Source organism: Mastomys coucha, unplaced genomic scaffold (assembly GCF_008632895.1).
Source record: "Mastomys coucha isolate ucsf_1 unplaced genomic scaffold, UCSF_Mcou_1 pScaffold5, whole genome shotgun sequence".
Classification (NCBI taxonomy): domain Eukaryota; kingdom Metazoa; phylum Chordata; class Mammalia; order Rodentia; family Muridae; genus Mastomys; species Mastomys coucha.
The window spans coordinates 65106647-65120472 of record NW_022196911.1 but is presented as its reverse complement, the minus strand read 5'-3'; the positions used below and the strand labels follow the sequence as shown (position 1 = coordinate 65120472).

The 13826-nt window shown below is 52.3% G+C and overlaps 2 protein-coding genes across 3 annotated transcripts; one reads left to right on the top strand and one right to left on the bottom strand.

Moving 5' to 3' along the window:
- Positions 1–1261: 1261 nt before the first annotated feature.
- On the top strand, positions 1262–9086 carry Tnk1 (tyrosine kinase non receptor 1). Of its 2 annotated transcripts, none has more exons than XM_031352737.1 (13): positions 1262–1410; positions 3188–3401; positions 3543–3613; positions 3711–3902; positions 4092–4247; positions 4353–4636; positions 4915–5188; positions 6467–6561; positions 6877–7056; positions 7277–7356; positions 7869–8170; positions 8252–8347; positions 8431–9015. In XM_031352737.1, the coding sequence occupies exons 1-13, from the start codon at positions 1360–1362 to the stop codon at positions 8542–8544; spliced, it is 2109 nt and encodes a 702-aa protein (XP_031208597.1). In that variant the 5' UTR covers positions 1262–1359; the 3' UTR covers positions 8545–9015. The 2 variants fall into 2 exon arrangements, with proteins under 2 accessions (XP_031208597.1, XP_031208598.1); XM_031352738.1 differs by having other exon boundaries at positions 1263–1410; positions 6892–7056; positions 8431–9086.
- Positions 9017–13826, bottom strand: Plscr3 (phospholipid scramblase 3). Its single transcript, XM_031352740.1, has 8 exons — positions 13726–13826; positions 13340–13511; positions 12840–13078; positions 12713–12755; positions 12407–12627; positions 12064–12225; positions 10007–10168; positions 9017–9828 (listed from the first exon to the last, which is right to left on the bottom strand). Exons 2-8 carry the CDS (start codon positions 13344–13346, stop codon positions 9772–9774), a joined length of 891 nt encoding a protein of 296 aa, XP_031208600.1. The 5' UTR covers positions 13347–13511; positions 13726–13826; the 3' UTR covers positions 9017–9771.

Genomic DNA, 13826 nt, shown 5'->3' with positions numbered 1-13826 from the left:
TAGGCAATAAGAAGAGATTGTGCTGAATATTCTCCAAATCTGGTAAAAATTCTGAGTTCATAGAAAGAAGAAATTTAGCAGTGCATATAATGAATAGAAAAAGGATCATTATCTAAGTACTACACAAGAAAACAAAACAAAACAAAAAAACTACCAATGCTATTTTAAAAGCAGGGAATAATAACAGATCATCCACAGAAATCATCAGATCAGATTGGACTGACAGAATGCTTTACAACTAATGTACGTTGCACCTACTACATGCCTACACTGTTCTGGGACTCAAAACACCAAGATGAGGAAGACAGGCCCATTTCCTACCCTGCAGAGCCCACAGTGTAACAAGTGTGACAGACATGGAGGGAACAATTATCAGCGTGTCTAGTTGGCAGATAAGAGAAGCCTTAAGAAATCATACCGGTAGAATTGCAGTGTGATTTTCCCATCAATGCTTGGAACATCCATGCGTTTCCCAATAAACAGAGGCAAAAAGAATGACAGCTGCTACATTCATGCATGTATTCTTCCTTGGACAGGAGGCAGATCTGATATTTTAGCCTTGAAGCTTCCTCTCTGGGACCCCAGAATAAAAGGGAAAAAGAATGACTCTCCTTGAATCATTCTTCAGGATCCCAGCTGTACGCCAAATGCAGTGGCTTACACCTTTCATCCCGGTGCTAGAGAGGCAAAAGCAGGCAGATCTCTGCGAGTTCGAGCATGGGCTGCATAGCCTCAAAGAAGTGGACTTGGGGCTGGAGAGATGGCTCAGCACTTAAGGACACTAGCTGCCAGGGGATCCAGCACTCTCTTCTGGCCACTGTGGGCACCAATACATCCATGCGGGCACACAGATAGGCTACTGGGGGGGGGGGGAAGCTGAGTTATAGAAGAAGTGCCTCCCTTAACTGTCTAGGACCAGAGCTGATGTCGGTAACAGCACCTGCCTCCATCTCAAAGCTTCCTGTGCCTTTTAGCTTCCCTTCCAGGGACACAAAATGCCTGTTAGAGCCTTTCTCCTAAAGGCAGTGTCTATGTCCTGATTAAGCTACAGTCCCATACCTGGGCGGAGGACTTACAAGATGTTACAATTTCGGTGAAGGATTTGGGGAAGAACAGCTTACGGGACAGGCTCCGGAGGGAGAGATCTAGGAGAGTAGGGAAGACTGCCAAGACTGTCAAGAAAGGCAAGCACAAGGAAGGTTAACCACGGCCTAGAGGCTCACCTGTCCTACAAGTGGGAGGAGCTCCGCCTGGGCGTCCGCCACAAAGTGCCACCAGGGAATTGGTCCTGGATCATTCAGGGCCAGCTTCCAGGACCCGCCCTCCACAGCCCGGGGTCCCCGCCCTTCTTAGGATTTAATGCCCGCCACCTGGGCGGCCCCCCGCAGCTGCCTCTTCCGCCTTCGCCAGGTGAGAGTCCACACCTAGCAGGGGCGCCCCGGGTTGGAACCAGCGGGCTCCTTTTGGGGTGCGTCGCTGGATCCCTTTTCCCGGATCCTTCCCTTCCCTCTCAAGATTTCTTCTTGGCTGCCTTTTTCCCCGCTCCTCCCTTCCTATCTATGGTGCAACGCAGGGCCTTTCTGGGCTTGAACTTTCTTCTGCTCTCAGTTCTCAGGCCGCCTGGGGTGGCCAGCTCTCCGCGGCCCCCACCTCCTCCTCCCACTTCCGACCTCCGATCTAGGACTTCCTCATGGTTCAACTACAGAGGGACAGGTGTGTAAAAGAGAGTCTCTGGCAGCCCGGACCCAGAGGCCTAAAGCCTTGTTTAATAATGGTTGGTGGAACTGTTTGGTAGCCAACTTAGGTTGAATGACGTAGGAGAACACCTGGGCTCTGTACCTGGAACCGAGCTCAGGTGGGTGTGGAAGGACCACACACCTAACAATCTAGGTGGCTTTGTGAACAGTATCTAAGTTTGGCTCCCATCTTAGCCTTCGCTTAACAGCCCAGCACTGATTCCTATTTAATTTTCAATGTTGCTGCCTCGGGTGTTTAAGAAGCCATGGCCATGGGCATACTGGGGTGAGGTGGCAGTATGTCCTCATTGTGTGTTTTTGTTTATGTGATCCTTGGTGTTTCCGATATGTGTGGTGATATATCTAGGTATATATCTAGGTATCTTTGATTTGTGGAGGCAGAGAAGCTTTGTGTCTCAAGTACACCTGTGTGAGGGCGTGTTGCAGTATGCCTGCTTTTCATGGCAGTGTATGGGAATATCTTGGACTTGAGGCAACATGTATGTGGTTGTCTCAGGCATGTTTTGTAGCATATCTGTATCTCTCTCTCTCTCTCTCTCTCTCTCTCTCTCTCTCTCTGTCTCTGTGTGTCTCTGTGTGTGTGTGGGGGGGGGGTAGTAGTGGGTAGGAGGGAGTATACCTCATATACCTATATTCCTGAGGTATGATGTTAGCATATCAGGGCATCTCTAGTTTGTATATGGTAGGCAAAATGTCTCATATATGAAGAGGGGAGAGATTTTGGTTGTATATAAGTGAACTGTGCAATGGTGTAACGGGGAACTTAATGGGCACAGTATTTAAGTGTCTGGTGTTCAAGGGCAGTAAGCCACAGTGTTAAAGCAGTGATTCTCAACTTTTGGGTCGCGACCCCATCAACAAACCTGTGTTTCCAAAAATATTTACATTATGGTTCTTTTTTTTGTTTTTGGTTTTTTGTTTGTTTTTGTTTTCCAATACAAGGTTTCTCTGTGTAGCCCTGGCTGTCCTGGAACTCACTCTATAGACCGGGCTGGCGGAAATCTGCCTGCCTCTGCCTCCCAAGTGCTGGGATTAAAGGCTACATTATGATTCTTAACTAACAGAATTACAGCTACGAAGTAGCAATGAAAATAATTTTATGGTCAACACAACATGAAGAACTATAGTAAAGGGTCACAGCATTAGGAAGGTTGAAAACCACTGTTCTAAAGTTAGGACATAGCTGGACTTAATAGATTGGGCAAGCAGTATTCTGAAATCTCAAGTGTATGGGAAGCAGATTTCTCAGTCTTGGGGATGGGAGCAGGCTATGTATGCATGTATGTGGGGTATGCTACCGGAGGTATACGTGTATGTGCCCAGCTTAGTTCCTCACTGTCTCATCTCTGTCTCTCCTTGCATACCTGGGTGTGTCTTGCTGTGTTAAGGGTGGCAGTTGAGCCTCTGTCTGTCTTTGGTACCTACCCTAGGCTATCCATTTAAAGCAGACTGCCATCCTCCTGAGAGGTCTAACCCCAGACATGCTGCCTGAAGCCAGTTCCCTGTGGCTCCTTCGGCTGCTCCGGGATGTCCAGCTGGCCCAGTTTTACCGGCCCATCCTTGAGGAACTCAACGTCACTCGGCCAGAACATTTTGACTTTGTAAGGCCTGAGGATCTGGACAACATAGGCATGGGCAGGCCTGGTGAGGAACCCCTGCCTTACCGCCCTGTAGCTTCCACGGCCTGCCGGATGCAGGTCCTGCTCCCCCACACTTTGGGCTTGACCGTGGGTTCTCTGTCCTCACACCACCCCCACTCTACCCTCTAATTCTGGTCTTTCCCAGCCCAGCGCAGACTTACTGAAGCCTTGAAGAGGTACCGGTCGGGGGTTAAGTCCAAGAATTGGGTGTACAAGGTATGTGCTGTGGCCTTTGAGGGATGACAGGCTGGGGCTGAGTGCCTGGGAGGGTTGATCAGGGTTTCCTACACCTGAATTCCTACTCCTATTTCAGATACTTGGGGGCTTTGCTCCTGATCAGAAGGAGAGCCCTCCACACTCGGACAGTCTTCCGTGCTTCCATGAGCCAGAGGGGGGACTCAAGTGTCTGATTCCAGAGGGTGCTGTGTGCAGAGGGGAGCTGCTGGGTTCAGGCTGCTTTGGTGTTGTACATCGAGGACTATGGACACTACCCAGTGGCCAAAGCGTGAGTGTCTAAGGGGCTTCCTTCCTTTCTTCACTTTATATTCCAATCGCATCCCACCCCCACCCAACTCCGTTCCCAGTTCTACCCTCAAGAGGCTTACTTAATCTAAGGTACCTAAGCTCTCTTTATCCTTTATACCCTCCGTACTGGCCCTGGTCAATTACTCTGGGTGCTTCCCCCCACCTCCAGATCCCAGTGGCTGTCAAGTCCCTCCGTGTGGGTCCCGAGGGTCCAATGGGCACAGAACTGGGAGACTTCCTGCGGGAGGTGTCTGTCATGATGAAGCTAGAGCACCCACATGTGCTGCGCCTGCATGGCCTCGTCCTGGGCCAGCCTCTACAGATGGTGAGTCTATAAGAACACTGCTTTCCTCATAGCCTCAGGCTTGCCGTGCGGCAAGAAATACCAGTGGGGCCAGACTTCGGCTTACATGGCTCTCTGTACCTTCAGGTGATGGAACTTGCGCCACTGGGCTCCCTGCATGCGCGCCTGACTGCCCCAGCACCGACGCCCCCACTGCCTGTGGCCCTACTGTGCCTTTTTCTGCGTCAGCTGGCAGGAGCCATGGCGTACTTGGGGTCCTGTGGGTTAGTGCACCGGGATCTCGCCACTCGCAACCTGCTGCTGGCCTCACCTCGAATGATCAAGGTGGCAGATTTTGGACTGGTGCGGCCACTGGGCGGCGCCCGGGGTCGCTACGTCATGGGCGGGCCCCGTCCCATCCCCTATGCCTGGTGAGGGGGGTACTCTAATGGTCCGGTTTGAGGCTGGGCTAGGAAGTCAGAGTTGAGCAGGGCTAGAGAGCAACCAGCTTGGAACTCGAGGGGGCGGGGCGGTTGGGGTGTTGGGGAGAGGGAGTGGTTGTTACTCTTCCACAGGAAGCAGGACAGAGAGGCACAGGAAGGTTTTTTGAGGCTAATGGAGCTGGGCGGGATCGAGGGAGTGGGTGCACAGTGGAAGGAAAGGTGAGCTGGGCATTGACCTAGCCACTTTTAATTTCCATTTTCCTCAGGTGTGCCCCAGAGAGCCTACGCCAGGGAGCCTTCTCGTCTGCCTCTGACGTGTGGATGTTCGGAGTGACACTCTGGGAAATGTTTTCTGGAGGCGAGGAACCCTGGGCAGGTGTTCCACCGTATCTCATCCTACAACGGCTGGAGAAGGACCGAGCCAGGCTGCCAAAACCTCCCCTCTGTTCCAGGGCCCTTTACTCCCTCGCCTTGCGTTGCTGGGCCCCTCACCCAGCAGATCGGCCTAGCTTTTCCAACCTGGAAGGACTGCTTCAAGAGGTGAGAATCCCCAACTCTCCAGATACACATAGCTTTTCTTCCCTTTATTCTCTCATCCAGAGTTCCCTGCATAAGACAAACATGTCTTGATGCCTGGGCCGGAATCTGGAACTCGATCAGAACCAGGTTCAGTCACTTCCTGCAGGAAATGCAGAGCCCTTGAGGCAGCAGCTAAGGCCTGCAAAGATGTAGCTGGAAGAGGTGGTGTTTCGCTTCTGAGCCACAAAAGAGGCACAGAAAAGAAAGTAGTGGGTTTTCACTCGTGCCTGACAAGAAAAATTAAATAGATAAATAAAAGAAAGAAGCTGGGCAGTGGTGGCGCAGGCCTTTAATCCCAGCACTTGGGAGGCAGAGGCAGGGGGATTTCTGGGTTCGAGGCCAGCCTGATGTACAGAGTGAGTTCCAGGACAGCCAGGGCTATACAGAGAAACCCTGTCTCGAAAAAAACCAATAAATAAATAAATAAATAAATAAATAAATAAATAAATAGATTCTGCATGGGAGGACAAGGGGGAAGCTGTAGGGCTGCAGATGTGAACAGAACTCTGTCAAGGAGAGCTTAGAATACTTGACCAGTGTGATGGACTGTGAAGAGCCTCACAGGTGTCCTCCGCCACTCATTGTGTCCTTGTTTAACAGCTCCAGGAGGTAATTACTCCTAATCTCTATTTAACTGATGGGGCACTTCATCCACTGATAGGTCAGTGACTTATCTAAAGTCACCCAGTCAGTGGAGGTGTAGAGAGCAGCACCACCCACGTGACTTCAGAGCTGGGCCCTAACTCAGTCTATCTACTGTTAGAGCACTTTGGTCTTCACTCCAAGGGCTCTTGGGAGCTGCAGAAGGCTATGGGTCAGAGTAGTTGTTTCAGTCTAGCTGGGTTTGAGAGCAGTAAGGTGGCTAATACAGACAGTGGCTGGGAGGCAGGAGCAAGAGAAAGAGCTCCAGATCAGAGCTGAGGCCCTGGGCCTGCCCCTGAGGTGTATGGGAGGCAGACCTGGTAGGCTTGGTGTAGAATAGAGTGAGCAGGATGCTTCTCATTTGGTCCACTTACACAGAGACAAGATTCTCCTTTGTGGTTTCTTGCATGCCATGTCCAGCATGGCATGGAGTCCTGGTCAGCAACCCCACTCCGCTTTGGGTTGTAATGGGGAGGGAGGGCTGGGCACGTGGAAGACATACACGATGTCTATTTGTTTGCTATGGGAAAAGGTCCTTTCTTATTACCCTTATGACTTAGGCCAAAAGCCCAGCCACCCTTTCTTCTATCTCCACAGGCCTGGCTTTCTGAGGGGCGCTGTGTGAGGGAGGTCACAGAGCCAGGTGCTTTGCGGATGGAGATCGGTGACCCCATCACTATCATTGAGGGCAGGTGACAATCTTATTCCCCTAAGCATCCCCAAGGGATGTGTCCTCCCAGCCTTCTGGACTCCCGGTCCCTATGTTTTTCTCCAGTTCCTTGAATGTTGGTCTTGTGGGTCTTTTCGTTTTCCCACTGCGCCCTGCACCCCAGCTCAGCCCCACCCTCCCTGCTGGAGCCCTGCCTGGCCCACAGTGCCCTTTTTGTGTTGGAGAGAAAAAGGCTTCCCTTCCTCCAGGCAGATGTGGCCACAAGACACACAGCTTGATGAGCTGAATGTGGCCGGAGACCAGCTGCCACTTTCCCTGACCCCATTTCCTTCACCAGCTCCTCTTCCCACAGCCCGGACACCGCAACCTGGAAGGGCCAGAATGGTCGCACCCTCAAAGTGGGCAACTTTCCAGCTTCTGCAGTGACACTAGCAGACTTGGGGGGTTCACCAGTCACCCATCCAGCCCACAGAGGTTCCCCTGCCCGTGGAGAGAAATGCAGAGGGGGCACAGATGGGTAAGGCCATGAAAGGGTGGGGGACAGAGTTGGTTTGGGGGAGGCTGACTAAATAGCGTAACTTCTCTGAAAGAAAGCTTGGGAATAGGATGGAGGAGTGAGAATGGACTGGCCCCCAGCTGGAGCTTCCCTTGTGGGTCATGTGTGGGACCCATGTTTTTTGGAAGAAGGCCATGATGTGGATGAATAGTGGAGAATGAACTAGATCACTCTCTCACAGGGACAGGGAGAAGGCAACATTACAAGATCTACCCCCAGCACGGAACCACAGAAGAAAGGTGCCCCTGCAGCAGATGAGAGGTGGGTGTGGTGGGACCCAGGGTCTCAAGAACAACTTTCCAATTTCCCTTCCCAACTCTGAATCCGTACCTTTGCGTATATGGTTTCCTTCCTCCAAATACCATCTTTGGACAGATGATTTGTTTTGGCCTTTTGAGACATGGTTTCTCTGTGTAGCCCCGTCTGTCCTAAGCTCATTCTTAAAGTAGTCCAGGGTAGACTTGAACTCAGAGATCTGCCTACCTCTGCCTCCCAAGTGATGGGATTAAAGGCATGTGCTATCTCCTCCTGGCACACTTATTTTTCCACTGGACAGCCTCTCCCGGCTTTGGCCCTCATAGAGTTCTTTGAGCCCCTAGCTGTCTCGATTCCATTTGCATACCTTCTTTCTGGCCATCTAACATACAGACACCTGAGGACAAGGCCAGCTAGCTTACCTAAATATCCTTGCAAAATCACACAGCTCAGTGTAGATTGTCAAAAGAGCAAGAAGATGGGCCTCCTCTTATGTCATTTCTTTCTCAACTCTGAAGGCATTTCCAAGAGTCTGGAGTCAGTCCTGTCCCTGGGCCCTAGACCTACAGGAGGTGGTTCAAGCCCTCCTGAACTTCGACCTACAAGAGTTATGTCCCAGGGACTCCCAGACCTACCTCCACGCCCACCAGACCTGCCTCCACGCCCGCCTATTATCTGCAGCTCTTCTCAGCCCAGCCAACCCCACAAAGCCCGGCCCAAAGGAGAATCCTCACATAATCACCGAACTGGAGCCAGCAAAGCCACTGTCCCCTCTGGAAGCCCCTTGTCAGACCCTGAGTGGCAGAGGAAGATTGTAGAGGTGAGGGCTCACTAAAATGACTTGATGTTCAAAGGGCCTGTAGGTTGGGACAAGGGCTAAACAAAGATTTATCCCCTACAGGTAGAGCTGCGTGTGCATGGTGTCACCTACCAGGAGTGCCAAGCAGCACTTAGAACTACTGGGGGAGATGTGGCTTCTGCAATCCGAAACCTCAAGGTAAAATTAGCCCCTTCTGCAGGTTTCCCAAGTCACCTGCTTGGCTCACTAGTGGTCAGCTACCCTACCTCCTGCTCACACAGGTAGACCAGCTCTTCCACCTCAGTAACCGGTCCAGAGCAGACTGTCGTCGCATCCTGGAGCATCATCACTGGGACCTGTCAGCAGCCAGTCGCTACATCCTAGCCCGGTCCTGAACTCTGCATCCTCGGGGTTGGATACCAGCATGGAATACCTGGTCCACTTAGAGCTTGGCCTTATGGGACTAAACAGAACATGAGGTCTTGACAGAGGCACACTAAGGAAGATTTACCTGCTGTGAGGAGTTATAGGAAGTGTGTAGGGCACGTGGGGTCAGGTACCAGTTAGTGCTTATCTCCGTGCCCTGTTCCTTGGTTTCAGAAGGGATCAAGATGGATCAAGTCCACTCTGCCTATAACATTTCCAATTGAACAGGACTTGAAAGAGAAAGCTTTGGAGGAAGCCTCTACTCACTACAGACAAGGATCAATACCTGATCACAGAACAACCGTCAGAACTGTCATTAGCTACCTCCCTAGACTCTTTGGGGCACCCAACTTAGATATTGACTTGGGGGCTGTGGCACAAACTGCTTTGGTTTGGTCCAGAATCACCATGGGTGATGAAAACTAACTTTTTAGACTCAAGGACTTTTTTTTTCTTTAATCCAAATAGTATAGATTATATAGGCTGGCTGACTCTAGCCCAGCAGACGCCACTCCCTTTGTGTTATCCTGTATCTACCCTCTCCCGTCACATCGCCTTCTACTGTTTAAAAAGTTGCAAAGTTTATATGAGTACAATATACAAAGACACGACCTCCTTCCTACAGTAGGGGAAGGAAGGGGTTAACGGTTAAATAAGGCACAGGAAGCTGCAGAAAGCACCAGCAGGGCCCAGGGGGTGAGGGAGTTGGCACTGGGTCCCAACCTCTACAGCTATTAGCAAGGAGGCAGGGATCCCCTCAGAGTGCCCACAGTCTGAAGCTAAACTAATTGGCTAAAGTGCTATAAAGGGAGGGGGTGTCTGCCATCTTTGGTGCCGCTTGCCTTTTACCCACAAGCCCTGGGGTATAACCAGAGTCCTGGATTCCAGATGCCCCCTCCTGTGCAGAGACCCTGGAGGAAGGCTGGAAGGAGAGGGCACGGAAGTTTAAAAGCTAATGTGTGCACAGGGACTGCTCGGAGATGGTAAACACAAGGATGGTCTCACACATGCTCCTCTGCAGGGTCACAGGTAAAGGAGGGAAGGGATGGGACACAATGGCTCCCAACCACTCAGCCACCCTGCAGGTTCGCTGCAGTGTATGCCAAGGAAAGGGCTGCTTCAGGAGGGTAAGTCCAGGGCAGGTGACCATCTTAAGTTCTAGTTGAGGGGATGGTCTTCTCATCCTGAGGTGGCTTCTAACTGGTGATGGCCGAGGGTCCTGTGCCTCCTCGCTTCTCGAAGAACATATAATCCTAAGGAAAGGTCACTGTCAATGGGAGATCTGGATGGGTCTGTGTTGACCAGCTATTGTAACTTAGCTCTGGACCTGCAACCCACCATACATGCCCCTGACCTTCTAGTAAGGGTCCAGGAACTGAACAGCGCGTCTAATAACAGGAAGGGAAGGGCAGAGGCAGGCGGCCAACTCACGATGAGGAACGTGGCTCCCAGCAGCACTGCCTTCACTCTCACATCTAGATCTACTGGGAACTGGAGGCCAAAGTCATCGGCATCTGTGAGGGCTTCTCGGAGCAGCCCTCCCCACTGCTTGCTGATGCGGCCCACACTTCTGGATTCATCCTTAGTCTTCACCTGGTGGGAGGGAAGAAGGACCCAACTGGGGAAGATGCCTCCAATCTCACTTGCCTCCTGTCCCATTCTACAGGTCCATGTAGGAGTTGTGTAGACTATGCTCAGGACTCTTTGCAATAGCATTGGGTTTCCATATGACGGTAGGGGGAAACTGAGATACCCTGGGTTACACAAGTGCACGGTGAAGATGAGGATATAGATTCAGGTCCGCTGCCTCCCAAAGTCCATGCATACCATAACCGCATTTCAGTGATGAATGAGTAGTTGCTAAGCTTGCTTTGCTCATCAGTATTCCTGACACCCATGGTTGGTGTCCTATGCAAAGCCTGAGCCTGATACAGAGGAGCCTAGCTGAGAAGGCCAATGGAGGGGCCACAAATCCTCCCAAAAGTGTGGTTCTTAATAGGACTGGGGAGAATCCTTTCTGGCATTGCAGATGAGCCTCATCTAGAGGTTATCTAATCCTAGCTGAGGGGCAAACAGGCAACCTCTGAAGACCGGGGTTCTCACCGGAGCCTCGGAGCTCAGCAATAACAAGGCATGTGAAACTAAGTGGTACCTCAGTGACTTCCTGGTCCAGTGACTGGAACTGAAGTAATTTCCTTCTACATCCTGTCCATCCTCTTCCCGCCCCATCCCGTAGCTGCAGGGAACTTCCTGCAGCCTAGTCACAGGCCCTGCAAAGTCTACTGCGGCCAACTCTCAAGTCCTGAGAGCGTGGCTCAAGTATGGACCATTTGAGATTGTGTTAACGGGACCCTGACTCCCCGAGAACCCCACAGTGCACACGTTCCCATCGGAGATCACACGATTATCTCCTCTCCAACCGGTTCTCACACAGAAACTGCCTCTGACGACCAAGGTGACTCACTTTTTTAAAGGCAACCTTAGACGAAAAGTACCTCTCCTGGATGAAACCTGTTGTTTCTCCCTTATCAGAACGGGAAATCATCCTTTTAAAGCACTCAAGAGTCCGGGCAGTGGCACTGACTTCTAAGAGCCAGAGTCTCCCAAGCCTTACGCTGCAATTCTCGACTCCTGGGTTCCTCTGGCTCTGGGTTGATGAGAGGAGGCCTCCATGAGAAGGACATCACCTAGACTTCGGGTTAGATGGGTCATTTGGACTTCTAGTGTTGCAGGACAAGCCAAGGGTTAAATTATGAAAGGGTCTATGCTTTCATAATTAGGCACAGGGGCTACCTGGGTCCAGCCCATGGCAAACTTACTCAGTGAAAGACTGGGAGATAACAGTCCTCCACTTTAGGTTCAGGCTGTCCTCAGATGCTCCCCTAAACCCCTACAGGGCTGTAGGGGACACTCAGTCTTGGACTGAAGAAGACATTTTGGTTCTAGACAGGATCTTTCTATACAGTCCTGACTGTCCTGGAATTCACTATAGAGATCAGGCTGGCCTCGAACTCAGAAAGATATCTGCCTACCTGCCTCTGCCTCCTGAGTACTGGGATCAAAGGTGTGCACCGTCACGAGACCTTTTTTGGTGTGCTTTTACAGGACCACATTTTTGAGTGGAAGAAAACTCCAAGTTCAGGAGGGGGGTCACAACGAATTGGGAATGATAAGAGTAAAGGTCTTGACCTTAAGCCGTCCATTAGCACGGAAGCTACTGCCTTGGTTTTTTTGTTCTTTTAATTACACTGACTGACTGAGTGACTGATTGATTGACTGATTGATTGTGTGCACCATGGCATGTGTGTGGAGAGGACAGTTTGCAGGAATTGTCGTCTTCTACAATTTGGGACTCATGGCTAGAGCCCAGGTTGTCACACTTGGTGGCAAGCACCTTTACCCTCTGAGCCTTCTCATCGACCCCCATCTTGGTTTGTGAAGAACCTTGAAATCACTCCCCCTCCCCCCCGACTCCCAATCTATAATACCTCAAAGTTGGTGTCTGTACCACAGCCGCAAGTCCAGCAAGGCCCTACAACTCGTAGAACAGGTTGGCGATCAGCATCCAGGATGGAAAACTTAGGAAGGCAGGGATGCCAGGTCTGTAACACATGGCCAATGGTGGTGCCAGGTGGTGCCTGGACTTCCATCTGGAGAGGGAAGCAGACAGGATTACTGTCAAGCCAGGCTACCTTGGCCAGTGCTCCTCACTGGCGCCAGCTGTCTTCTGACACCTTCAACTGAACCATCCCCACTCCTAGGAAAGCCGCAACTCTTTCTGCGCTGCTTACCACCCTGCCCACCAACGACCACAAAACCTGCCATGCCCACCTCCTGAAGACCACAGGGACAGCAGCTGCAACCACAGTGAAGTGGGCGGAGGAGGCGGAGCACCTCGCGGTCCCCAGGGTCCGCAAGGCGGATACGAAGTGGTCGGCGGGCACCACAGCACAGGCGGGCACAACAGTTGCTCTCTTCAGCTGCCTGACCCAGTTGCTGTCCGGTTCCAGAGCGAAGTTCATACCTATTACAGGTCTCCCAGCCTAGGAACGCTGTGAAGAGTAACATGCTGAGGCTCAGGGGCCTCACCACTGTCACAAACATCATGAAGCCCAACTTGTTCCATTTCCTACTCACTTTCCACTCGTTCAGCCTTCTGATGAATCAAGATTTGATCAATCTGTCAAGAGTTAAGAGCAAGGTTGACCAAATCCGTCACCTCGAACATCGGTCTTCCTCCTAGCCCATCCTCTCTCCCACTCACCTGCACTAGGAATTCGAGGCCAGAAGGCACCCCTGGCAATGGCACGAAGGGAGCAGGAGGCCCTGGAGCCACCGGGCCCGGCGAGGGGAAGAGAGCGAAGCCGGGAGCCGGGGCAGGCACCTGGGGGGGCACTGGAGCCTGTCCCGGTCCAGGATGTAGCGCCGCTGGCTCTGGATACCCAGCTGGCACGGGGTACGGAGGTGGGGGCGAAGGGGCATAGCCTTTGGGGGGTAAGTAGCCTGTAGGGAAGCAGGGGTAGATTAGAAAGTTATCTGTGGCCTCATCCTCTTCTTTCTCAGCCCAAGGACCAGGAGCACCAGCGGAAAACGTAAGAAGAGGCAGAGAATGATGGGGCGGGGGGCAGGGCGGTGGCTCCCCAGGAGGAAGGGAGGGCCCCACGCAGCCAGTCTGAGCACATTCCTGGAGAATGTGTTCGACACCCGGCACCCAAGTTCGTGAGGGGGAGGGATAATGGAGACCCCAACCTAGCGCCAACGTACCTGCCATGGGAAAGGGGAGGGGAGTCTTGGGCTTTTGGCGTAGGGGAGGCTTAGTTCTGGAGTGGGGGGGACAAGCTCGGGAACAGCCAGACAGACCCAGAAACAAAGACGGACAGGCAGAGGTGAAGAGGCAGCTGCGCCCAGCACGGGCCCAGGGTCTCTTGGGCGGCACCTATGACTCGGGAAGAAACCGAAAGTGTCAGCGGGCGGGGCGGGGTACCTAGGACCCTGGATTTCCTTAGGGGCCCCAGGACCGCCCCCTCCCTTTGTTCTCCCATTTTCTGCGGAGATGGCTGTTGGCAGGCGGCAGGGCAGATGGACCTGAGGTCAGACAGATGACCTGTCCCCAAGGAAAGTCTCCTTAACCCCTCTATGGTCCGGCTCACCTGAAGCCCCCCAAATAAACCGGGGGGCCACGCACTCCGGGGCTCCCAGGCGCTGGTGGAGGCGGGCCCAGATCTGACCCCACCCCCGGGACGCCTAAGTC